The sequence below is a fragment of the Spermophilus citellus genome, assembly GCF_964194105.1.
Source record: "Spermophilus citellus genome assembly, chromosome: 17".
In the NCBI taxonomy this organism is placed as follows: domain Eukaryota; kingdom Metazoa; phylum Chordata; class Mammalia; order Rodentia; family Sciuridae; genus Spermophilus; species Spermophilus citellus.
Genome location: NC_138199.1, coordinates 33,915,402 through 33,940,533, shown reverse-complemented (window position 1 = coordinate 33,940,533; position 25,132 = coordinate 33,915,402). Strand labels below are relative to the sequence as shown.

At 37.4% G+C, this 25,132-nt stretch overlaps 1 protein-coding gene across 2 annotated transcripts in view; it reads right to left on the bottom strand.

The window, feature by feature from the left end:
• SUZ12 (SUZ12 polycomb repressive complex 2 subunit) overlaps positions 1 to 19,231 on the bottom strand; it is a 50,685-nt gene extending 31,454 nt beyond the window's left edge. The window contains exons 1-4 of one of the 2 annotated variants that reach the window (XM_081271614.1): positions 18,698 to 19,231; positions 16,402 to 16,448; positions 16,248 to 16,312; positions 9,421 to 9,489 (exon numbers count right to left, since the gene is read on the bottom strand). In XM_081271614.1, the coding sequence (XP_081127740.1) occupies positions 9,421 to 9,489; positions 16,248 to 16,312; positions 16,402 to 16,448; positions 18,698 to 18,971 (455 nt within the window). In that variant the 5' untranslated portion in view covers positions 18,972 to 19,231. The remainder of the gene's footprint in view (positions 1 to 9,420; positions 9,490 to 16,247; positions 16,313 to 16,401; positions 16,449 to 18,697) is intronic. The other variant, XM_081271615.1, reaches the window with a different exon arrangement.
• Positions 19,232 to 25,132: the final 5,901 nt, after the last annotated feature.

The window sequence follows — 25,132 nt, the reverse complement described above, 5'->3', positions numbered from 1 at the left end:
AAGCAGACATTGGGGGATAGACTGACTATACAAACCAAAGAATTTTTCAAAGTCATGCAAATGTTTTACATTTTTGATTGAGGCAAAGATTTAAAAGTATATACATTTGTTAAAACTTGAACTATTAGCCAGGAGTGGTAGTGCACACTTATAAACCTAGACATTCGGGAGGCTGAGGCAAGAGGATCATAAACTCAAGGTCAGCCATGAAAACTTGTTGAGGGGGGATGGGAAGTTGATGACTTATAACTTGATGATACAGAAGACCCCAGGATCAATCTCCTGTACCTTTTTTTAAAAGCCTTGAACTATAAACTTAAGATGAGTATATTTATTAAATGTAAACTATACTCAAAGTTGATATTTTAAAAGTACATTAGTCATTTACATGATATTTTACTAAAAGGATGGTTCATAGGATGGGCATGGTGGCACATGCCTTTAATCCAAGCAACTTGGGAGGCTGAGGCAGAAGGATCACAAATTTGAGGCCAGCCACATAAACACAGTGAGACCCAGTCTCAAAATAAAACATAAAAAGGGCTGGAGATGTAGCTCAGTGGTTAAGTATCCCAGGGTTCAATCCCTAGTACGCACCAATAAAAGGAAAGAGAAGGAGGATAGTTCAAATTTTCCCCATAAAAATGGACCCATAAATAAGATGGGTGTGGTGGTGCACACCCATAATTTCAGTGGCTTAGGAGGCTGAGGCAGGAGAATCATCATTGAGCTCAAAGCCAGTGTCAGCAATTTAGCAAGACTCTGTCTCAAATACAAAAAGGGCTGGGATATAGCTCAGTGATTAAGTGCCCCTGGGTTTGATCCCCAGTACTAAAAAAAAAGTAATTTCAAAAATTCATAAACATTTCCTTAAAAAGTAGTTAAAACTCCAAAATATAGCTAAAAGAAAGAAACATTCTATAACTTCCACATGTTAGAAGATAATCCATTACAACTCTAGCCAACTCCTAGTTGGTTCAGTTAAACCTATATACAAGGCCAAGTTAATATTTCCTTTTTCTTTACGTTGGAAGATTGAACGCAAATACTCATGCAGATTAATTTTCTGAAAACACCATTTTCTACCTATCGTTCCTTTCTGCAAATTTTCTTTCCTTTTTTTTTTTTATTTGTTGATAGATCTTTATTTATTTATATGTGGTGCTGAGAATCAAACCCAGTGCCTCACACATGCCAGGCAAGTGTGCTACTAATTTTACTTTCATTATTTTCATTTTCTTGTTTTTAAAATTTCTTTTCTACAACTTTTTTTTTCTTGGTACCGGGGACTGAACTCAGGGGCACTCAACCATTGAGCCACATCTCCAGCCCTATTTTGTATTTTATTTAGAGACAAGGTGTCTGAGTTGCTTGGTGCCTCCCTATTGCTAAGGCTGGCTTTGAACTCTCGATCCTCCTGCTTCAGGCACTCCAGTCATAGGGATTACAGGCGTGAGCCACCACACCTGGCTGCAATTTTCTAATTAGTACCCAACTACCAAATCCATTGTCTAATCACTGTCTATAACATGGTTTCATTTCTTATTATCTTCATTAAAGCTTTACATGAGAAAATAGAATGATAAAAGAACCAGAAAATTCCAATTTCACTTCTGGTTCAGATCTTAGTTGTGACCTGATACCTATGAGTACAATTACCTCTGTTAAGATTGTGAAGTTTGCATCAAATAACAGATCCAGTATTCTCTCATTTTACCAAGACGCCAAGCCCACCCATCCAGAACTTAAGTATAACCTCTTTACTTTATAAACACTTTTATTTATTACTGTCACTATTCCTGCATACACATTCTTTTGAAATCTTTATATTTTACTGGTGTCCCTAGCAGTGTCTTACAGAAAGACACTAATAAATGCTTTTTGTAAAGGATAAGAATGTCCTCCTAGAGTAATAGTTTTTGAAGGTCAGGGTTCATGGCCCATTTTACACTGTGATATTAATAGTATTTACGCTGTTTTTCTGGGAAATGTGATTCCAAATTCTAAGTTCCAGCTGTGACATGCCAGAAACATCTTGTATTATTATCTACTCTAGAAAATATTTAAATAGTATTATTCAAAATGTGGCTGTAAATTGAGGTCATTAGGTACACTTACCATTCCACAATAATGTAAGAAATTGAGAATAAGACTTTAAAACCTTTTTAGAAATTTAGCCGGAAGGAAGAGGATTGCAGTTTCAAGGCTAGCCTCAGCAATTTAGTGAGACTCTGTCTTAAAAATAAAAAGAACTGGGTATGTAGCTCAGTGGTAAAAAATAAAACAAAATAGAAACTTACAATAACAAAAACTGTATAGAAATTTAACAGTGTGAAAATATCTTGAGCATGAGCAATGTATTTTACAAATAAAAGTATCAATATAAAAAAGGTTTGAAATTAACAATGGGAATATGGTTTGCTGTACAAGATTCCTCCCAAACTCCCACCTCAAAGGATACACTATATATACATATATATAATCTAGAATAAGTGTAACCATTTTTACTTGCATAGGTGGTTTCTTCCAAGAAAAAAAAAAAGCAAACTTTTTTTTCCCCCTTTTTCTCTTCCTTCTTATAGCTACTATGTCCATATCCTAATTGTTTAAGCTGGATCAGATAAAGAAAGGGGGAAAAAATCATGTAAGACCAACTTGGTTTTATTTAGGCTATAAAGAATCTAGTTTAGATGAGCAGAAAAAAGATACCAGATAAGGATTTAGTTCATCTACATGATGTTTCCTGTCCATACATTCTTAGGAAATAAGCAATATAGTTGCAAGAAAATGGATGAAGGTGCTTGCTTCGACAGTACGTGTACCAAAATTGAAATGATATAGAAAAGATTAGCATGGTCTCTGCAGAAAGACGACATGCAAACTATTCCATGTTTTTACATGACTGACCAAATTATATTTTCATACTGTGTGCATACACAAATATGTAATATGAATTGCACTAATATGTATAATTACAATCTACTAATACAAAAGTTGATGAAACATTTGCAATTTTGGAACAGTACATTCTAAACACAAACATCTGACAGTTTTCAATCAGTCTGCAGAATAAGTCAAAAGAGACTAACATTTTGAAACATGATTCATGTTAGAACTTCAAATTTTAATAGCCAGATCCAAGAAAGATATCAATGTTTATATGCCGAAAAGAGACCAAGATCAGTACCTCTAGTTTATACACACTAATCTGATAACGGCAGGTAAAAAGCTTCGCTTCCAGGGTCATGGCTATGATTACCTCAAAACAGCACAAGTTGATAAGCTACTTGGCATTTTTCCTGCCAGATAGCAGCCATTCAACTTTTTTTATAGAATTTATCCTATGATATATAAAGCTGAGGAGTTGGTGACTACATTGAGCCCATTATTCTGGAATCCAGGCTCCCCAAATATAGGGTTCAGACTCAGATGAAAACATTTTGTAAGTGAGAAGATTAAGTTGGATGTGGGAATGGTGTATGTCTATTACACATAAATGGATCACTTTCCAAAATTACTGTCGGAAAAAGGCATATGCTACAACAGGCTCAAAGAAGATATTCTTACATATCCTACAAAACTGTACTATCTGTCCATGGTCATCTGTTCAAGACTCTTTCCATGCCATTCTTCTTGCCTCAAAGGCTATATTTACTATATTCTTTTTTTTTTTTTCTGAAACCATCTATCTGCTCATTCTCCCTCCCCATTTTACTCTTATGTTCATACACCACTGCACTTGGACCAGCCTGTGTCCATCTTCCAAATCATGGCTTTCACCGTCACTATTTCCACATCCAAGAGAGCTGTGTTTTCTATTTTATATACTCATGGCTTCCCCATACTTTTCTTCCCCACAATTATAATTTTATTCATTATGTCTGTCCTCCTAAACATTATGCTCCATAAAGACAAATCGTGTTTTGGAATTGGTGTGAGTATACTTTATATACAACCAGAAGTATGAAAAATTATGCTCTGTATGTGTAATATGAATTGTAATGCATTCTGCTGTAGTATATTAAAAAAAATCAATTAAAAAAAAAAGACAGATGTGTTTTGATCACCATTATATCCCCTAGGGCTTATATATAAACCTGGGAAATGGCAGCCTAAGGAAATTGGACCCCCCAGACCTTGTTTCTGTACAAAAAGATGCTTATAATAGGGAATGTTTAGGAAGGGAAGATTATTAACTCAAAAGTTTGGATATTAACAAAAAACACTGATAAAAGGCTCTTGAGGGCTAGGGATATAGTTCAGTGACAGAGTACTTGCTAAGGATGCATAAGGCCTTGGGTTCAATCCCCAGAACTGAAAAACTAAAACAAGATGAAATAAAACAAAGAACACTTTGCCTTGTGACACTACTGAAAATATAGGCTTGAAAATACCCCCAATAAAAGGTATCTTTTGAGGGGATTTCTCCAACCACTAACACTGGGCTAGAAATGGAAGCAGATCAAAGAAGAGAGGAAACATTCTACTTTTCATTGCCCCTGCAAACACATTTGTAAGCAACTCCAATCTGAAAATCTTTTCAGGATGTGTTTTCTCTATGGAAATGCACTTAAAAGTTTAAGAATTATTCCAACTCTTTGGACTAGAGAATTCCAATATTGGCAGGTTATATAGCATAAGAAACTCTTATTAACCCTGCTAGATTAATAACTACAGAAAAGCAAGAGATATTTATTCTAATAAGCAATGCTTGGTCCCCATACATTCAAAATTAGAGTGCCAGAAGATATCATAAAGCCATTCTAAAAGGAAAATAAAGATATTTAAAATATACATAACCACACCAAAAAAGCAAGAAGAAACATCAGGAAAACCTGGGAACCAAAGGTATAACCATAGTGAGTTTCTAAAATTTGCTAGTTCTGAAATTTTCAAAAGCTACTAAAAAAAAAAAAAAAAAAAAAAAAAGAAAAGAAAAAAAAGAAAAAAGAAAAAGAAAGAAAAGAAAAAAAGATTTTTTTTTTTCTTTTGGGGCACAGATGGTGGGTTTTATTGAGTTTTAAGGTTACAAATTGAGTTTTGGGGCTGTGGCTACGGCTTAGTGGTAGAGCGCTTGCCTAGCATGTGTGAGGCCCTGGGTTTGATTCTCAGCACCACATACTAACAAATAAATAAGTAAAGGTCCATCAATAACTAATAAAAATATTTTTTTTTAACATTGAGTTTTGGAGCTGAGGTTGTGGCTCAGTGGTAGCGTGATTGCCTAGCATGTGTGACACACTGGGTTCGATTCTCAGCATCATATATAAAGAAATAAAATAGGGCTGGGGATGTGGCTCAAGCGGTAGCGCGCTCGCCTGGCATGCGTGCGGCCCGGGTTCGATCCTCAGCACCACATACCAACAAAGATGTTGTGTCCGCCGAGAACTAACAAATAAATAAATAAATAAATAAATATTTTTTTAAAAAAAAGAAATAAAATAAAGTTCCATCAAAAACTAAAAAAATATTTTTAAAAATTGAGTTTTAAGGTTACAAATGACAATTTTGGTCTAGTATCACAGATTGACTGATACCTTAGAAAAAGGAAAAAAAAAAACTCGAAATATATACATGTTTTCTATTGTCTCCTTCTACTAACGTTTTTGCAAATGATTTCCAAGAACTTAGATATAAAGTATTAGCCAGACACAGTGGTGCCTGCCTGTAACCCCAAGAGATCGGGAGGCTGAGGTAGGAAGATCACCAAAATCAAGGCCAGCTTTAGCAAGGCCCAAAGCAACTTAGTGTAACCCTGTCTCAAAATTAAAAATTAAAAAAGGGCTAGGGGTGTGGCTCAATGGCATAGCATTCCTGGGTTCATTCCCCAGTACCCCCACAAAAAATTAAGCGTAAACCAGGCATGATGGCAGATGCCTGTAATCCCAGCAGCTCAGGAGGCTGAGGCAGGAGGATTGTGAGTTCAAAGTCGGCCTCAGCAAACATCCAGGCACTAAGCAACTCAGTGAGACACTCTCTCTTAAATAAAATTACAAAATAGAGCTGAAGATGTGGCTCAGTGGTAGAATGCCCCTGAGTTCTATTCCTGGTAACCCAACCCCCATAAAGAAACAAATAAATTTAAAAGCCATGAAAGCTGGGGCTATATCTCAGTAGCAGAGCACTTGCCTAGCACATGTGAGGCACCGGGTTCAATCCTTAGAACTGAATAAAAAATAAATTAAAAAAGGCATTCTGTCCATCTACAACTACAAAAAAATTAAAATAAAATAAAAAAGATGATGATGACCATGGAATACCAACTGCTTTTACACAAATAAAGATAGGATTTGGGTTTAGAATAGAAGTTGCTATAAATGTCATAATCAACTCAGGAATTTGTACTTAAATTTTAGGCTATAGTACTAGGGTATTTTTGTGTATGATGATTATCCCATTGAGTTCTGGGGATTAAATATACTGGGCTTGAGAATAGAGACATTACAACTTTGGAAGTACAGAAAAAACAAGAACTCCAAGCCAGGTATGGTAGCATATGCAGGAGGATAACAAATTCGAGGCTAGACTGAGCAATTTAATGAGGTCCTGAGCAACTTGGTGAGACCCTGTCTCAAAAAATAAAAAGGGCTGGCTATATAGTTCAGTGTTAAAGTGCCCCTGGGTTAAATCCCCAGTACCAAAAACAAAAAGGAAAGAAAGAAAAAGAATTTCAGTACAAAATGCCTAGACTACTGTTGTTAAACAGATGCAGTATCCAATTAAATTCAAGGAGATCCCTGTGTCTGAGATGGTACAGAGAACACAGAAGAGAAATGCTTTTATATTATGATTTAAGATTTTAACTTCTAATTAATGTCACAAACAACAAAGACTTGCTTTGTTCTTTTTTTTTTAATTTTTTTAGTTGTCAATAGACCTTTATTTTATTTATTTATATGTGATGCTGAGAATCGAACTCAGGGTCTCACACATGCTAGATAAGGGCTCCACCACTGAGCCACAACCCCAACCCTTGCTTTGTTCTTTTTTCAATAGATTTTTATAAGCAAAGTTTTATAGTACTGGCATTATTTACTGGTATATAATGTACTTCTTACAACCCTGTGTGAAAAAGTTTAGTACAATAGAAATAGGCTTACTTTGAGATGAGAAATACACTAAATAACTTGACTAGAGGGTCTGGCAAGTAAACTTAAAATGAAGCACTTTCCCAATGCATCTAGTATCCCTAGGAGCAAGACTGAGACATTCATAAAAATCTCTCACTGGAACAGCTAGATCCTAAAGACTGAAAATTTTGTCTTCCAAATTATAAGTAGGAATTTTAATGTAATCCTTAGATTTGTTCTTTACGTTGAACCCACGGGGTCAAAAAGAACAAAAGTTATTGGAAGAATAATTATGTACAAAGAACTGACCAGTATTATCTCCCTCATAACACACATTCTTAGGGAAGCTCTGTAATATTTATCAAAGACAATGACAACGAGATAATAATAGTTTAGCAGTGATGAACTAGAATTTTAATAGGGAAAATTAAGAAAAGAGTCTAGTTTTCTTATTATTATTGGCTCACTCATCATTCTCATTTGAAACCTGAAAGGTCTAGAGGACACTTTATACTTAGGTGGTCAAGAAAAGAAGCGGACGGGCCAGATCAGGCTCTAAGTAAAAAAAGGCCCTGAGGAGGCTGGGGATATAGCTAAGTGGTAAAGCACATGCTCAGACTGCACAAAGGCTCTGGATTCCACAAAAAAGACCCTGAGCATCCCAAGACCTAGCCCAAGGGTAGACAATCAACCAAGCATCTGGAATAGCAATTCAAGCAAAAAATAAGTGTGCAAGGCACTGGCAATATTTTCAGTTCTATTTTAAAGAGTACATAGAGCCAGGCGCAAGGGCACATACCTACAACCCCAGGGATTTGGGAAACTGAGGCAGGAGGATTGCAAGTTCAAGGCCAACCTCAGCAATTTAGCAAGGTCCTAAGCAATTTAGTGAGACTGTCTCAAAATAAAAAATAAAAGGGCCAGGGGATGTAGCTCAGTGGTGAAGTGCCTCCTGTGTTAAACTCCCATTCCCCCCCACATACACACCAATGCCCACAAAAAAAGTACATAGACTAGGTAAAGATTTAAGCTTCCAGAGTTGACCACCATACCTTATTTGCAAGTCAGAATTTACCTACATATTGAAGTACAAATTACACTTCAATTCTATAAGAATACAAGATATAAAACAAAACTGTTGTTTTTATAATTTAAATAACATAATCAACTAATTCAACAGCCAACTCAAGATATAAGCCAACTACAAAGAAAAATGAAATCTTTTATCAGTCACTAAAACAATAAGAAAACAAATGCAGCACTGTTAAGCATATATCTTATCAAAATTGTAAAATGGATTAAAGAGAAAAAGAAAAATACATTGTAACAATTTCCTAACTCCATTTTTTTTGAAAAGGACTGGGAATGTGGCTCAGTGGTAGAGCACTAGCCTATGACACAATGCCCTGGGTTCAAGCACTGGGGGGGTGGGGGGGAGATCCATATTTTCTAGTTCTTCATTCTCTCTAAAAGCAGTCAATGAATGAATAACCACCATACAAGTTCCTGTTTCTCTTTAGAAGAATATTCACTTTTTAGTTTGAATGTCAAAGATAAAAACAGAATTTAAAAATGCATATTATCTAGAGTAAGGAGATAATAAACTAATCAGAATATAAAGGATTACCCAGATATGTAATCCCAGCTACTTGAGATTACACATCTGGGATTAGCACACCTATAATTCCCATTACTTGAAAGATTAAAGCAGGAATATCCCAAGTTCAAGGACAGCCTGGGTAATTTAGTGAGACTCTGTCTAAAAATAAAACTAAAAAGGGCTGGGATGTAGCTCAATGATAGAGTAGCCCTGATTCAATTCCCAACATAATAATAAAGAATATTAAGCAATTAGTTCTAGTTATACATTTGAAAGTGTACAATAAGTAGGTTCTGTCAAAAGGGTCATAAAATTATATTTCGCATGATATTTAAATAAGAGAAAGGAAAGGATAGAATATGAAGATGATTATTTAGAAGAGATGTGACACTGTGAAGTACCTAGCACAGAAATGTGATTCTCCACTCCCTCAGGTGAGATGAACTGCAGAAATTACAGATTTTTATCCAAAATGTCACAAGGTGGCAATAAACAATAACACACACAACTGCCTCACAAATAATGAGTTCCTACACATTGTAGATATTCAAGCTAAGGCTTAAGAATTCTCTTTTCAGGGTCACTACTACAAAAATTAATTCCTGAGTTGGGTTGAATTTGGGCCAACTGACCTCTAAGGTTCCTTCCAATTCCTAATAGAACTGAGGTGATCACTAGGGAAATGATCACTATTAGGTTTTCCTCTTTCCTCAAATACATCACTTAATATAAACTAATAAGTTATCTTACCTATGAGATTCTTGCTCTCCTTTCATTTTCTCTACTTTTGATAACATATCATCAACTTTAAATGTCTTCCTGGAAGAAACAGATAAACAAAATAATCACTTCTCAACTGGGAAAGAACAAACAAATTACACTTTATTTTCACTATAACAGGCTAGATGGAAATCTGATTTTGATTATTTTTACCTAGATAAATTATGAAGGGTTCGCTGTAACAATGAATACTATTAAAACGTGTATGTTACAACACAGCAGACATGCTTTGTCATAAAATCTTTTGTAATTATTCCCAAATGAGTGATTTCTCCTTACCATGGCATTTGATTTATATTTCTTTTGACACAGTCTCCTACCTGTGAAATCTGTGTAAATACTTTATTTTTCCATATAGATTATAAGCTCCTTAAGGGCAGTGATTGCCTTTCTTCAAGCAAGTAGTGTTCAGCATAGTGCCCTATTCTTGGTAGGTATTCAAATATCTATTAAACTAGGTGAAACAAAGGCAAATTATGTGTATTTTGAAGCATCCATACCATACTTCTTTAAAGCAACCCAACAAAAAAGAACTAGCAGCATCACATAAAAATGGATATTCTATAAAGTATACCAAAGTTTATAAAACATCCTCAAAGGTTACAGTTGAATAATGTCATACTAAAGAGACAGTTTTTATGAAGTCATGTAAAAATTTGAAATTAGAGGACATATCCATCAAATGATAAAATTGCTTATTATCTTTAACTTGATACTTTTACGAGAAAAAAGTAATTTTTTCACAAAACAGAAACTGAAGTAAAATCTCCCAAAGCAATTAAAGATTGAATGGGTTGTAAAACAAATCTCATTTTACTTCTCAAGGTAGATTATGGTATTTCCTAGAGATAGAGGTGAAAAACTTTATCCACATGTAATTTGTTAATTGTAAAGAAACGTTTCTCTTTTCTTAAAGTGAATTTCAGGCTAGGCCACACTGAAATCCTATGCAATTTTATTTTTTGCAGTGCTAGGAATCAAACCCAGGGTCCAGTGTGTGCTAGTCAAGTGCTTTGTCACTGAGCTACATTCTCAACCCCAAATATTTCTCTTTATACCCTTTTATGTGTTCTCTTCAAATTTGGGACTTGAAATTTTACTGTACTCAAAATTTACTTATGACATTATAATGCTTGAATGCAGATAAGAGAAACTGAGGCCAGGCCCATTACTCAAAAACAGCTATTGTCACTTTTTTTTTTTTTGGCAGGACTAGGGACTGTGCTCTACCACTAAGTTACAACCGTAGACCTCAAAACAACTACTGTTTTCAATTACTATAATGAAAATTATTAGTAAAGAAATGTTAATATAAAATAATGTAAATATATTACAATAAAACATTGGAACAGCAGTACTGATAGTCTATATTCCAGTGATTGAGAAGTCTCTATTAACAAAAGATCATTTTTTTAAAAAAAACTTCTCTATTTAGAGTAATTAAAAAACTTCAATTTTGAAGTTTAACCCTATAGTCTAGCAAGAAATGCTTTATGAATGATGGCAATTCATTTTTTATCTCCACAGATGAGAGAAGAAGAAAAATGGACTATTCTAGGCAAGCTCCAAAAACAGTTCAATATAAATGCTGAAAAGTTATTATTAAGGAGGGCTTAAAGTTACAGGAAATTTTTTTAATATTTATTTTTTAGTTATAGGTGGACACAATATCTTTATTTTTAAGTGGTGACCAGTGCCTCACATGATAGGTGAGCACTCTACCTCTGAGCCACAACCCCAGCCCTGGAAATTTTTAGGTATAATATGTTTATGTAATGATTAAGAAATTCTGTCTTGCAGTTGGTTGACTCCACAGATGCCCATCATGTGTATATGGACTCCATGGATTTGGAGACCGATTATACTGTTTTTTTCTTATTATGTTTTTCATAACTGTAATAAAGTTTAACTTGTAAATTACACTCAGTAAGAGATTAACAACAGTAACTAATAATAAAATAGACTAATTATTAAAAAAAAGAAATTCTGTCTTTAATAAAGGTAAGACTAAGTCCCAAGGTTCATCTCTTCCAACATTATGAAGTTTTATGCAAAAGAAATGAATAAGAGAACTGAATAGTAACAATCACTTGAAACAGATACAATCATAAAGGCAACCCTACCTTCTTAAGAAAAAACAAACCATATGAACAACTATAGAAAAGTAGTTCCTCCCCCAACACCAAGTATTTCTGTTCTTTAGAAAGGCAATGCTACTGTAGCTCAGCTTTAATAAGGGAAATGGTTATCAAAAGGTCATCAAAAAGGAGAACATTTAAAAATTCAAGAAATTTCTGAAAATTTTCTTGGGAGGGTTCAGAAGTAGTTTACATAAAATCTAATAAAATGGATTCAAAGCCTTTCTCCTTACCTTAAGTTCTACTGCATCAGAATAGAGTTAGCCTATAGAATTTGAATACCTCTGTAAAGTATTAAGACTAAAATATGAAATGAGTTTTACCGATATACCAAGGGTAAAATTACAACTGACAGTATGACTTCCAAGGGAATAACATGCTTGTTCCAATAACAGATACTGGGCTGAAGATGTAGCTCAGTGGTACAACATATTTGCCTAGCACACAATAAGTCCCAACCAAAAAAAAAAAAAAAATTATATACGTGTGTGTGTGTGTGTGTGTATATATACACACACACACACACACACACACATACACACACACACACACATACACATATGTACATATATATGGTGTTATAGTAAAAAGGAGTTCCAAAAATAATTTGCGAAAAGACCACAATCATTGCTAAATCTGCTACCTTTAAAAGTCACTAATGCGGGCTGGGGTTGTGGCTTGGCGGTAGAGCGCTCGCCTCGAACATGCGAGACCCTGGGTTCGATTCTCAGCACCACATACAAAAATAAACAAGTGAAATAAAGGTGTTGTGTCAACTAAAAAATAAATTAATTAATTTAAATAAATAAATAAATAATAAAACTCACTAATGCTTTTTTGTTTGTTATGCTAGGGACTGACACCTGGGCCTCACATATGCTATCCAAGCATTCTACTATAGAGCTACATACATCCCCAGCCCCCCAAAGTCACCAACTACTTTGAAGAGACAATAGTAGTCATCTGAAGATACAATGGGTCGGCCTACAATTTGCTACAAATTACTCTTAAAACTGGGCATGGTAGCACACATCTGTAATTCCAGTGAAGAGAGGCTGAGGCAGGAGAATTACAAATTCAAAACCAGCCTCAGCAACTTAGCAAAACCATGTTTCAAAAAATAAAAAGGACTGGGGCTGGGATTGTGGCTCAGCAGTAAAGCGCTTGCCCAGCATGCGAGGCCCTGGGTTCAATCCTCAGCACCACATAAAAACAAATAAATAAAATAAAGATTAAAAAATTAAAAGGACTGGGTATGTGGCTCAGGGGTTAAACACTCCTTGATTTAACCCCCAGTACACACACACACACACAATTACTCTTAAAGTCTAATATATAAAGTCAGGTATATAATAAGAGAGTTTAACCAATGTCTATTCATTTCTTAATGGAAATAAAGGAGAGTTCGATGTTTCTTGGGTAGGCAAACACAACAGTGCATGCAGTGAGGCAGAAGATTAGAAGTTCAAGGTTAGCAGAGGCTATTTAGCAGGATCTTGTCTCAAAATATAAGAGTTGGGATGCAGCTCAGTGATAAAGTGCTCCTGAATTCAATTTCCAGAACCAATAATAAAGAAAGAATAAATGTTTTTTTGTTTTGTTTTTTTGGCTAGAAAATTGCTTAAAAATCCCCAAACCGCAAATATTTTAAAATCTAAATGGCAATAATTAAGAAAATCAGTTTATACTACCAAGGTTTTTAAACTATCCATCTACTGGACACAATATATTCCAAAATGAGACAGTCTAATAAACAAACATGATAAGAAATTGAAAAACTTGGCACGGTGGCACACAGCTGTAATTCCAGCTACTTGATAGGCTGAGGTAGGAAGACTGGAAAGTTTGAGGCCAGCCTGGGCTAAAAACTTAACAGGACCCTGTCTCAAAATAAAACAAAAAGGGCTGGGGATGTAGCTCAATGGAACAATGCTTGCCTAGTATGTGCAAGGCCATGGGTTCGATCCCCAGTACCACAAAGGAAGAAAAAGGTAAGATTTTAAATGTATATTTGTAATCCATTTATGGATTAATACACTTATTCTTTAAGAACTTAATCACTTTTAAAATTAAAATTAGGCAATATCTTTTTTGTTTTTAAACTATTTATTTATTTAATTTTTAGTTTTCAGCGGACTCAACATCTTTGTTTGTATGTGGTGCTGAGGCTTGAACCCGGGCCGGACGCATACCAGGCGAGCGCGCTACCGCTTGAGCCACATCCCCAGCCCAGGCAATATCTTTTTTTTTTTTTTTTAAAGAGAGAGTGAGAGAGGAGAGAGAGAGAGAGATTTTTTAATATTTATTTATTTTTTTTTTTTTTTAGTTCTCGGCGGACACAACATCTTTGTTGGTATGTGGTGCTGAGGATCGAACCCGGGCCGCACGCGTGGCAGGCGAGCGTGCTACCGCTTGAGCCACATCCCCAGCCCCCAGGCAATATCTTAATAACTCAACTGACTATCCATATTAAAAATAATTTAGCCAGGCATGGTAGCACACCCCTGTAATCCCAGCAGCCCAGGAAACTGAGGCAGTATTGCAGGTTCGAAGCCAGACTCAACAACTTGCAAAGCTGTAAGCAATCTAATGATATCCTGACTCAAAATAAAAAATAAAAAGGCCTGGGGATGTGGCATGGTGGTAAAAAGCCCAAAGATTCAATCCCTGGTCCCAAAGAATAAAAATTTTAAAATAACTTAGTGAAAGAAAAAGGTTAACTTAATCAAATTTTCTTAGTTCTATGAAATGAATCAAGGGTCAGCAAACTATGGCTGACTACACAGTTTAATCCACAAACTAAGAACGATTTTATTTTAAGTTGTAGATGGACACAATACATTTATTCTATTTATTTATTTTTATGAATGCTGAGGATGAAATTCAGTGCCTCACACATGCTAGGCAAGTATTCTACCACTGAGCTACAACCCCAGCCCCCAAGAATAATTTTTTTTTTTTTTTAAAGAAAGAGTGAGGGGGGGGAGAGGGAGGGAGGGAGGGGGGGGGAGAGGGAGGGAGGGAGGGGGGAGAGAGAGAGAGGGAGAGAGAGAGAGGGAGAGAGAGAGAGAGAGAGAGAGAGAGAGAATTTTGATATTTATTTTATAGTTATCGGCGGACACAACATCTTTTGTTTTGTATGTGGTGCTGAGGCTCGAACCCGGGCCACACGCATGCCAGGCGAGCGCACTACCGCTTGAGCCACATCCCCAGCCCCCCCAAGAATAATTTTAACAGAAAAAACATTGGCAACTGATCTGATGACAGAGAACACTTAACTCTGAACCCCAATTAAGCAAAATTTTTTCTCAAAAGAATTCTACATTTCTTACTTGTAGGCTTGTTACAAAATATTTTACTTTGTATTGTTGTATTGTAATATTGAATTTCATCAGTAAAAGAACTGGGGATTTTTTTTTTTTTTTTTTTTTTTTTTTGGTGCTGTTGTTTATATTAAGCACCTTGCATAATATCCTTGATTTTGCCTCCTGGCCACAAAAAAAACTAAAATATTTACTATCTAGTCCTTTTACGAAAAATGTCTGCTGTACCCTGGCATTAATCAACAGAGTAGACAGGTTCTGTTACCTACTTCATCACACCCTTCTTACTTATTTGGATCGTTAGCAATTTTCACCTTCTGAACACAATGTTTTCTCTGTCTCTCACCTTAGACTGTTAAAAGACAAATTATTTTAATGTCAATTCTTTAAAATATACTTTAATAAATCTATAAAACTAGATCTTGCTATATAAATGTGATGCCTATTTAATAACTAGGAGTCTCCTAGGGAGTTTCAAAGTCTATTGAAATAGCTTAATGGTTTTAAGACTATAACATACTAAATGTTTGATAGTTCTCTCTTTTAAATTTAACTTGTTAACTTGATATACTCAATAAATATAATCTTGCACATAGGACAAGAAACACATTCCATGATTACATTTGGCTAAGTCATAAACGTTAAATGCCAAAAATAAGCTGTGTACCATAGCACATCTCCTGACTCCACTATAAGACAGAAAGATTAAGAAATATTTTTTAAAAATTAAGGGCTGGGATATAGCTCAGTGGCAAAGCATCTGCCTTGCATTTGCAAAGCCTCAGGTTGGACCCCCAGTTCCAAAAAAGACAAAAAAAAAAAAAAAAGAACTCCACCAAAAAAATTAATAAATAAGATTTTTTAAAACTCCCTTTGGGCTGGGGTTTGGCTCAGTGGTAGAGTGCTTGCCTAGCATGGGTGAGGAACTGGGTTGGATTCTCAACACCACATATAAATAAGTAAAATAAAGACCCATTGACAACTAAAGAATATTAAAAAAAAATAAAAAATAAATATTATATTTTATGTCTCAAAGATAGTAAGCCCTTTAGTAAGTATTTAAATCCTGGACTTTTACCAAATTTGAAAATAACTAGTGAAAATACGAGTCAATAAAAATCACCTCATTCACTTTACTACTAAATCATTTCTACTAGGAAAAAACTGAAATAAATTAGGATTCCAAAAATAATACTATTAAAAATTACTTTGCACCCAATTCAACTAGCCACTATTTCACTTCAGTTTTCATATTTAACCTGTAATTAGAAACAGTACTTTAAGACAAAACTTTCAGATGGTTTGATCAGCTTGAAATAAGATTCATAAAATGTACCTTTTGATGTTTGTTCTGGAGTTTCGATGAGACATGTAAGTAAGAGTTCTGTGCAAAAATATTGGCTATAAAAAAAGTTTTAAAAATATTAAAATACAATACAAATGAAATTATAAAAATGAAATAATATTGATGAATTTCATTGACTACTTACTGCTATGAGATTTCGAGTTCGAAGAAATCTATAGATCTGTGTTGGTTCTAGGTAACAGAAAACAAAAATCCAAACATTATCTAAATTTATTAATTTTTAAGGAAACTATCAACCCAGATCATGTTATAACCAATAGAATCCAATCATCTGGTATGAAAACCATGTACTAATTATTTAAATCAAGGAAATAAGTATGCACAATAATATCAAAACACATTCAACCTATGGCACATTGACAAAATTCACCGACATTTATTTTAAATTCAAGGCTCTCCATAATCTTGTTCTTAAACCTTTCTGAGGTGGTTACTGTTATTGTGAAAAACCAAATAGTTGTAGTCATTTAATTAGCTAATTTTACTATTTGTAACCCATCTCTTTCCAAAAAGCAGCTGACATAAGGTAGCTATATTCAACAAAAATAAATATTTATTGTTGCCAAACAAAATGAAAATTTCACTTTTTAATTGGCCATTTAAAAATTTCATATAGTAACCAGCTAAAATGGAATAAAATCATTTTCCAGACATCCCAATATAGATATGATGAAAATCAGTCAATACTGAAGTCTAAGACATTACATGTGTCTAAAATTCACTGAGTATTTTTAACTTGTTTAATTTTGATTTGTTTTTCTTAATGTAAATATTATCTCAACATGTAAATACTGCCACCAATACATATTTCTGTGCAACTGACAAGAGTCCCAAAGTCTTTTTAATGTTTAAAATTAATTAAAATTTGTTATAAAGGACTTGGATTAAAGTTAAAAAAATAAATACATATACCACCTTGTATTAATGATCTATTAGTATCACATTTCTTTAAAAAACATCAAAATAAACTAAATGTAACTATATTAATAACTGCACTAAAGCATTTAAACTTCCCAGAAACTAAGACCAATGTTGAAAAGAATCAAGTTGTTTGGTGACCAGATCTAGTTCTTAATGACAGTTGATTTCTCCCAGGTAGATGCATCAGAAAGCAAATAGTTAAAACTTTCTTGGAGGATTTTTCATAACATTTAGAAAGAACTTTAAAATTTTCCACTTGTTCTTCAGTTCGTTTTAGTTTCAAGATAAATTAAAAGAAGATATTTTAGAAAAGTACAAATAAGTACGTTTATTGTCATGTCTCTCCTTCAGTTCTCCATCCTATTTCTAATCAGACGTCCCAGATTTTTTAAAGTATTTTAAGCAAAGGAATAACGTGAAATCTCTCTGAAGCAGGTTCACATTCGTTTCAGTAAAAACTGAAATTTCAAGAATTAAATTCCAATTAGAATTTCATGAAGCACTAATGAGAGAAAATGAAGGAGGGGTATTAAACAATGTAATATGTCTTTCCAAGCACAGCTGATACCGTGCCCTTAACATATGCCAGGGTAAGATTGTAAATAAAGACATTCAGCGGTAGAGCTGAGTTTATTCCAGTTTCTGTAAGATACTTAGCTGTTTAAGATTGCCCAAATTATAATGTCCACACAAAAGCAAAAAATCAGGATATAACAATCATTAAAGATCAGTTACAATTGTTTATAGTCATGATATTGTTTATAAATCCTATTGTTTGTTTCCAGACACCTTGCTCCCGTTTCCACCTAAGTCAGTCCTAGTTTTCGCCCTCCAAACAGTCCTTTAAAAAGCAGAAACTGACTTAAGGTTCGGGAAGTTAAGAGAGGGTTCCGAGGTCCTCTCCAAGAGAGGATGCTGGCCTACTACCTGTCTCAGTTTACGTGTCCATAAAATGGGCGGATATATTTCGAAAGATTTAAAGCATCAAAAGGTGCCTTGTTAAGATGAAGCACAAGTTAGTGCCCAGGCATTTCGGACCCATGACAATTTCGCCGGCCTCACGGCATTCATCCCTTCCCAGGCTGACTCTTGCCCCCCTCGAAACCTACAATCGAAACCCCGGTACTTCTGGAGTACGAAAGGCATGAAAGAAAACAAGTACTCGTCCTGGGATCTCCCTGCACCTTCAGTCCAACTGTGCAACCTCATCTCAAAAGCCTGCCCTTAACGAGGGGCCCCCGCGCCGAACCGCTCCTGCGGACCGTGGGGGAGTCAAGAACCCAACCCGGACCTCGCTCCCACCTCCACCAAAGGCCCAGGACTTGGGGTCCCGGGGAGCCGCAATCCCTGGCGTGGGGACATCCCCCGCGAAGCCTCCCTCCACTCCCAAACCAAGTGCACTCGCGGAGAGCAGGGGGCCCGGCCGAGAGTCCCGAGCCCCCAGCCCCCGGTGCCGCAAGAGTGCGTCTCCCAGCCCTCAAAGCCTCGCACACACTCACTCTCAAAGGCCTGGAGGAAAAGCTCGTGGTCAGCCTGGACGTGCTCCATTTTCGGCTTCTTCACCGGTAACACGGCGGCCCCCGCCGCTGCCGCCGCGGAAGACGAGGAGGAGGCCGAGTAACTGCCGCCGCCTCCACAGCCCCCGCCGCCGGATTTGCCGCCCGAAGCCGTCGCCGCCGCCACCGCCGCCGAACCCCCGAAGCCGCCTCCCCCGGACCCCGCGCTGGGCCCCGAGCCGCCCCCTCCCCCACCGCCGTGCTTCTGAGGCGCCATCGCGGTTCCTGCCTCCTCCCCCCGCCAGCTACCCGCCGGGCGGCCCCGGAGAGTGAGCGCCTGCAATACCAACCGCTCGCCCCAGCAGGCTCCGGCGGACCGAGGGGGGAAGGAGGAGAGAGGGGAGGAGAGGGGAAGGGAAGGGAGGAGGAGAGGAGGGAAGGAGGGAGGAAAAAAAAAAAGTGTCTCCTCAGAGCCCCGCTCCGCTTCGGAGGCCGCTCACCCTACCCTGGCCTCGCTCCGCCCACTTCCCCTCCCGGAGCTCCGATTGGCCATCGGGAGCGCGCGCCGCCGTGCTGCCCAGCCTGTTGGCCCGCGGATTCCCCCGTCAGTCACGCGGAGGCGCTTCTCGCGGAGGCGCGGCTTGGTTGGCCCGTGCGCGTTGCCGATCGCGGGCCCGGCCGCCTCTTTGAACTGAATTCGCGGGAAAATTAGGGGTCGGAGCGGCCTTCCTGCTGGCCCCGGTGCATTGTGGGGAGAGAGGGACCCAGCGAGCGGCTTAGGGAGCCGTTTCTCGCCTTCTGAGCGTCGTCAGTCGCCGCCCCCAGGGGGGTACGGAACCCCTGGAGAGAGGCGGGCGTCTAAGGAACTGGGGGTGAGGGGCCTATTAAGTGAACTGAGATCCTTGGCGAATCGAGTCTCAAGTGTCTCAGGACCCGGCCTGCCTGGGGCTTGGTGTGCCCACCAAGTGTGTAGGGGGGGTCGCTTCCCAGCTGGAAGGGCCCCGGGGGCGGGGATCGCGTCCCCTGTCCCCTCGCTACCACGTGCCCCCACCCTTGACCGAATCCCACCTCAGCCCCCGGCTTGAGGCGGCAGCTGTTGTCGGGCGCCACTGGGCTCCGGCGAAGGGAGCGATTTATAAGGTGGCAAGGGATGTCTGAGAGGAACGAGGAAAACTAATTTTGTAGATGTGAGGTTTCAGGGTTGTTAGCCAGAGAGGTTGTGGCTCCTCCGCACAACGGAGCAATCTTCGATCCTCCCCCGCCACCCCCGACCCAGACGAACGGGTCGGTTTCCTAGCAGGACCGACACTCCTTTTGACAATCCATTCATTTTGCGCTCAAAAAAAAAAAAAAAAAAAAAAAAAACGAGAGGGAATCCGGGGTCTTGCGGGTCTTGCTTGAAAAGATCGATGCATAGGCCCGATTCAGTCTTGTGGTACAGGTTGGTCTGGGAGCTAATGCTCCGAAAGCTTTGACTTTCTGGTTGGACAAAATGATCTCCTAGGATGTTTTTCCAAACTCAAATCCTGTTATCTTACATTACGTCGAAATGAAACATAATCTTGAAAAATCCCGATCTACAAACAACCATTTCATTCTCTTCTTGCGTTTTTTTTTTTTTCCCAAACGTCTATTTTGGGGTTCTCTCTAGTTAACTGCAAAACTGTTTACAAAACGAGCCTTCTTTGGAATGGTTATTTAAATATCTAAAGTACTGATTTTATCAAAACATTTTGTTTCTTCAGAAAACAAGTTCTACAAATGATGGATTTAATGTAAAATTTGGCATCTCAGTAACACATCTGAAATTAGCTGTACATCTTACCTGAAAATAGGTATACCTGTTGCTAATTTTTAAGGTCAGCTTCCCTGTAATTTATATTTAGACAAAAAGAATTCAGCATGCTTTCTTGTTATATTCTCTGTGCTCTGTGTTTTAAATTTTCCCTATACAAAAATGAGTTTGTTTGTTTGTTTGTTTGTTTGTTTGTTTTTTGGATTTCTGAAGTAAGCCATCTCTGATTAATGACATCCCACAGAGACTTGTGGGTATTTAGATCTTAGTAAAGTCCTCATCTTCAGCTTTATGGAGTTAGGAAATGAGGTTTCATCAATTCAGTCAATTTTGAAGCATTAAATTACACTAAGCAAATCACAAAATATCAAGTTATAAACCAGAATACTAATTTGTTATTAACTAACTATAGCTATAGCTGGCAAAATGCCCATTCCATCATTTGACCAGGGTTCTTCCATTCTTTGATGAAAAAAGGAATAGAGGAGCACATACAGTCAAAGAAAAGAACCAAAGGATAAATTATCATAAATCTCTGATGAACAGAGAAATGGACTTAAGGGGTTTAGAATGTTCTAAATAAATAACGTTTAAAGAACATCATTCTTAGCGTTGGGTATGTGGACCTCTACAGGGTCGGTATACGTTAACCTGCACTGGTCATGAAAATCAAAGCTAACTATGCTGGGAGAGAGGCATAGTAAGAAATCCTTACATTTGAATTCTCCTTTATCTAGTATATAAAATACTGGAGAAAAAAATCTTATTACCTTAGATAAATTAGAACTAGTTGAGAAATCTTTGATTTCTCTGTGTGTGTTGCTGGGAATTGAATCCAGGACCTTGTACAGACTGGGCAGATACTCTACCACTGAGGTACACCCCAGCCCTGTTACTATCTTCTTAATCAGATAGGTAAAACATTTGCAGGCCATCTCAGGGTTGGCCTCTTCTGAGTCTACCTTACTTGTTTTATGTTTATTTCTGAATTAGGGACAACAACTGTTTTTGAGATTTCTGATGTCTGTCCATAACATGTATATGTTTAATTCCTCTACACATACTGAATTTAAATTGTTTCTAGGGGTCTCGTGTTTATTTTTATATAATGTCTGGAATTGAAATCTTTTTTTTAAATTTTTTAATATTTATTTTTTAGTTCTCAGCGGACAACATCTTTGTTGGTATATGGTGCTGAGGATCGAACCTGGGCCGCACACAAGGCGAGCGCGCTACCACTTGAGCCACATCCCCAGCCCCATGGAATTGAAATCTTAATTCCTAAAAAGCAAAGACCATTATTCCTTTCTTTTATATTTTCTAGCACATGACAAAATATGTGTTTAAGGAAAAAATAGCAATCATTTTAATACTTGTCAGTATGTTTTTGTCCATATTATCTCACTTTTTCACAATGATCCTATAAAGCCAGCATTAATTCCATTTTATAGGTGATAAAGTAGGCTTCCAGAGATTAAATGACTTGCTTGTTGTTCACTGTCAGAGCTGTGAATTGAACCCAGGTTTTCTAACTCTAATTTCTATGCTCTTTTGTAATTAGAATAAAGTTATCCTTAGTAAAGTACCATAGGCTAACTGTCTGAAATTAATTTTAAAACTGAGGGTCACTAGCTTCTCTGACCAGATAGTCATCTCTTTGTACTTCCATCTATACTTCTCCCACTTTCACTAGTACCCATACTTTGCTTCATATAGACTTCAGAACTGGAATTTTAAAGATTTTTGTGTGTGTGCCTGGACTCCTTTGGCAGTCCACTGACACCTATAGGCCCCTCTTTAAAAAGTACATAAATGTAAAGTTTATTAGATTATGAAGAAAACAAATTACAATAAAATATTGTTACCAAAATAGTACAAACTAAAGTTGTGATGTAATACTATGAGTGTTTCTTTATGAAAGTAGTAATATGAGCTAGGAGCAGGTCAGTCTGATAACTATCAAATCTGCAAAGTAGTGATAAGGATAAATAATATTTTGAGATACCTGAGAGAACTGTAATGTGATATGAAAATATCTGTTATTTCTCTTGGTAACAAAGTCACAAATACTGTTAAACACTACTATGAGTTCCCCTTCACATTAGTAGTTGAAGGAAATACTAAATTTCAGTTAGAGATTAGTATGAAGGTGTAAATTTTTTCTCATCCAAGTACACAAACAATCCTATTCAACTTAAGAACCTCTGTGGCAAGGAGATGTAGCTCAGTAGTAAAGCACACACTTAGCATTTGTGAGGCCCTAAGCTCAATACCCATCACCAAAAAAAAAAAAAAAAAAAAAAAAAAAAAAAAAAAAAAAAACCCTCTGTGTCATAGCAGCAAGTGGTTTTCTTTCTCCCTTGCTGGAAGTTTGTGGGGGCAGGGATGATACATGATTTATCTTAGTAACTGAGATGTCTATCACTGTGTCTAGCATAGAATAGCAGTCCACTCAGTGAATCTTGAATAAGAATGGACACCAGCTGGGTGCGGTGGTACACGTGTGTAATCCCAGCAGCTCCTGAGGCTGAGACAGGAGGATAGCAAGTTCAAAGCCAGCCTTAGCAAAAGCAAGGCACCAAGCAATTTAGTTGCTTAGAGATCCTATCTCTAACTGAAGTACAGAAAAGGGGCTGGGGTTAAGTGCCATTGGGTTAAAAAAAAAAAAAAAAAAGGATGGACACCAGTGTACAAAGATAAATTATGATAATAATGCTTGAGTACTTACTGTGTGCCAGGCAATATGTAAAGTTTCTAGCATTTGTAATTTGTTCAATCCTCACATCAACCCTGTGAGATAAAGACTATTATTAATTACCCCATTTCATAGATGTTAAGTGACTTGCATAAGGTCAGTAATGGAGCTAGGATTCTAATCCAAACTATTTATGTCCAGAACCCTCACTCTTGACCATCATTCCACAAAACTAAAGACGTAAGATGTTGCTCAGGGGCTGGGGATGTGGCTCAAGCGGTAGCGCGCTCGCCTGGTATGCGTCTGGCCAGGGTTCGATCCTCAGCACCACATACCAACAAAGATGTTGTGTCCGCCGAGAACTAAAAAATAAATATTAAAAATTCTTTCTCTCTCTCTCTCTCTCTCTCTCTCTCTCTCTCTCTCTCTCTCTCTCCTCTCTCTCACTCTCTCTTTAAAAAAAAAAAAAAAAGATGTTGCTCAGCCAGGGACAGTGGTTCATGCCTATAATCTCACCTACTTGGGACACTGAGGCAGAAGGATCACAAATTCGAAGTCAGCCTGAGTAATTTAGTGAGACCCTGTCTCAAAAAATAGAGTGCTGCTGGGGTTGTAACTCAGTGGTAGAGCACTTCCTATCATGTGTGAGGCACTGAGTTTGATTCTCAGCACTGTATATAAATAAATAAATATCCATTGACAACTAAAAAAAATCAATGAATAAATAAAAAGAACTGGGGATGTAGTTTAGTGGTAAAGCACCCTAAGTTCAATCCCTAGTACCAAAATAAATAAGTAGTAAATTTTAAAAAGAGACTGGATAATTCTTAACAATTTCAGTCATCATTGCCTCTGGATCTGATATTTGGAACCTTGACTGTCATCATTATTTAATTCTCAAAGGATGCCTTGGGCTTCCAGGCTTGGTATTTCTGTGGACTCTACCTCTAGGACAAGATGGCTTCATTTGTTCATATTCCCTTTAAATGGAGCTGAAATTAAATTCCTCTTTCATCAGCTCAGCATGTTTTCATATGAAATATACTTATAAAAGTCCAAAACAAACAAAAACACCTTCAACCAGTAATTAACCACCATTTTCAGCCACCAATCTGTGTAACTCCCCAAGCTTTGACCAGAAGACCAGTTCCATGACCCTCCCCATCCCTATAGCTCCTAAGCAAGTCATACAGCCCTCCTGCTAGCCATGGCTTCATCAGCCACACAAGCTAAAGAGAGTACCCGCAATGTTTCATCTGGAACCCAAGCCAACCTCTAACAACCTGTCAGACCACCATTGAGGTGATTGAGAGTAGAGCAGCAGGTTAAGAATTTGCATGCCCCGCATATTATAAGTGGCATACACTTATAATATCAGGTATTTGGTAGGCTGAGCTAAAAGAATCATAAATGTGAGACCAGCCTGGGTAATTTATGAGACCCTGTATCAAAATGAAATAAAAAGCATTGGTTGCGGTAGCACACGCCTGTAATCCCAGTGGCTCAGGAGGCTGAGGCAGGAGGATCACAAGTTCAAAGCCAGCTTCAGCACAAGTGAGGTGCCAAACAACTCAGTGAGACCCTGTCTCTAAATAAAATACAAAATAGGGCTTGGGATGTGGCTCAGTGATTGAGTGCTCCTGAGTTCATATCCTGGTACCCACCAGACCCCCCAAAAAATGACAAAATAAAAAGGACTCAATGGTAGAGCCCTCATCTCGTATGCATAAAACCCTAGGTTCAATCCCCAGTCCCCAGTGGGGAGAGAGAGAGAGATGTTACACAAAAGCTAGGTGCATCTGTAGTCCCTGTAGTATCAGCCACTGACTAGAGAAGCTGAGGCAGAATTGCTTAAGCCTCAGGATTGAGGCCAGCCTGAGCAACATAGCAAGACACACACACACACACACACACACACACACACAAAGACATTGCACATATCATTTCT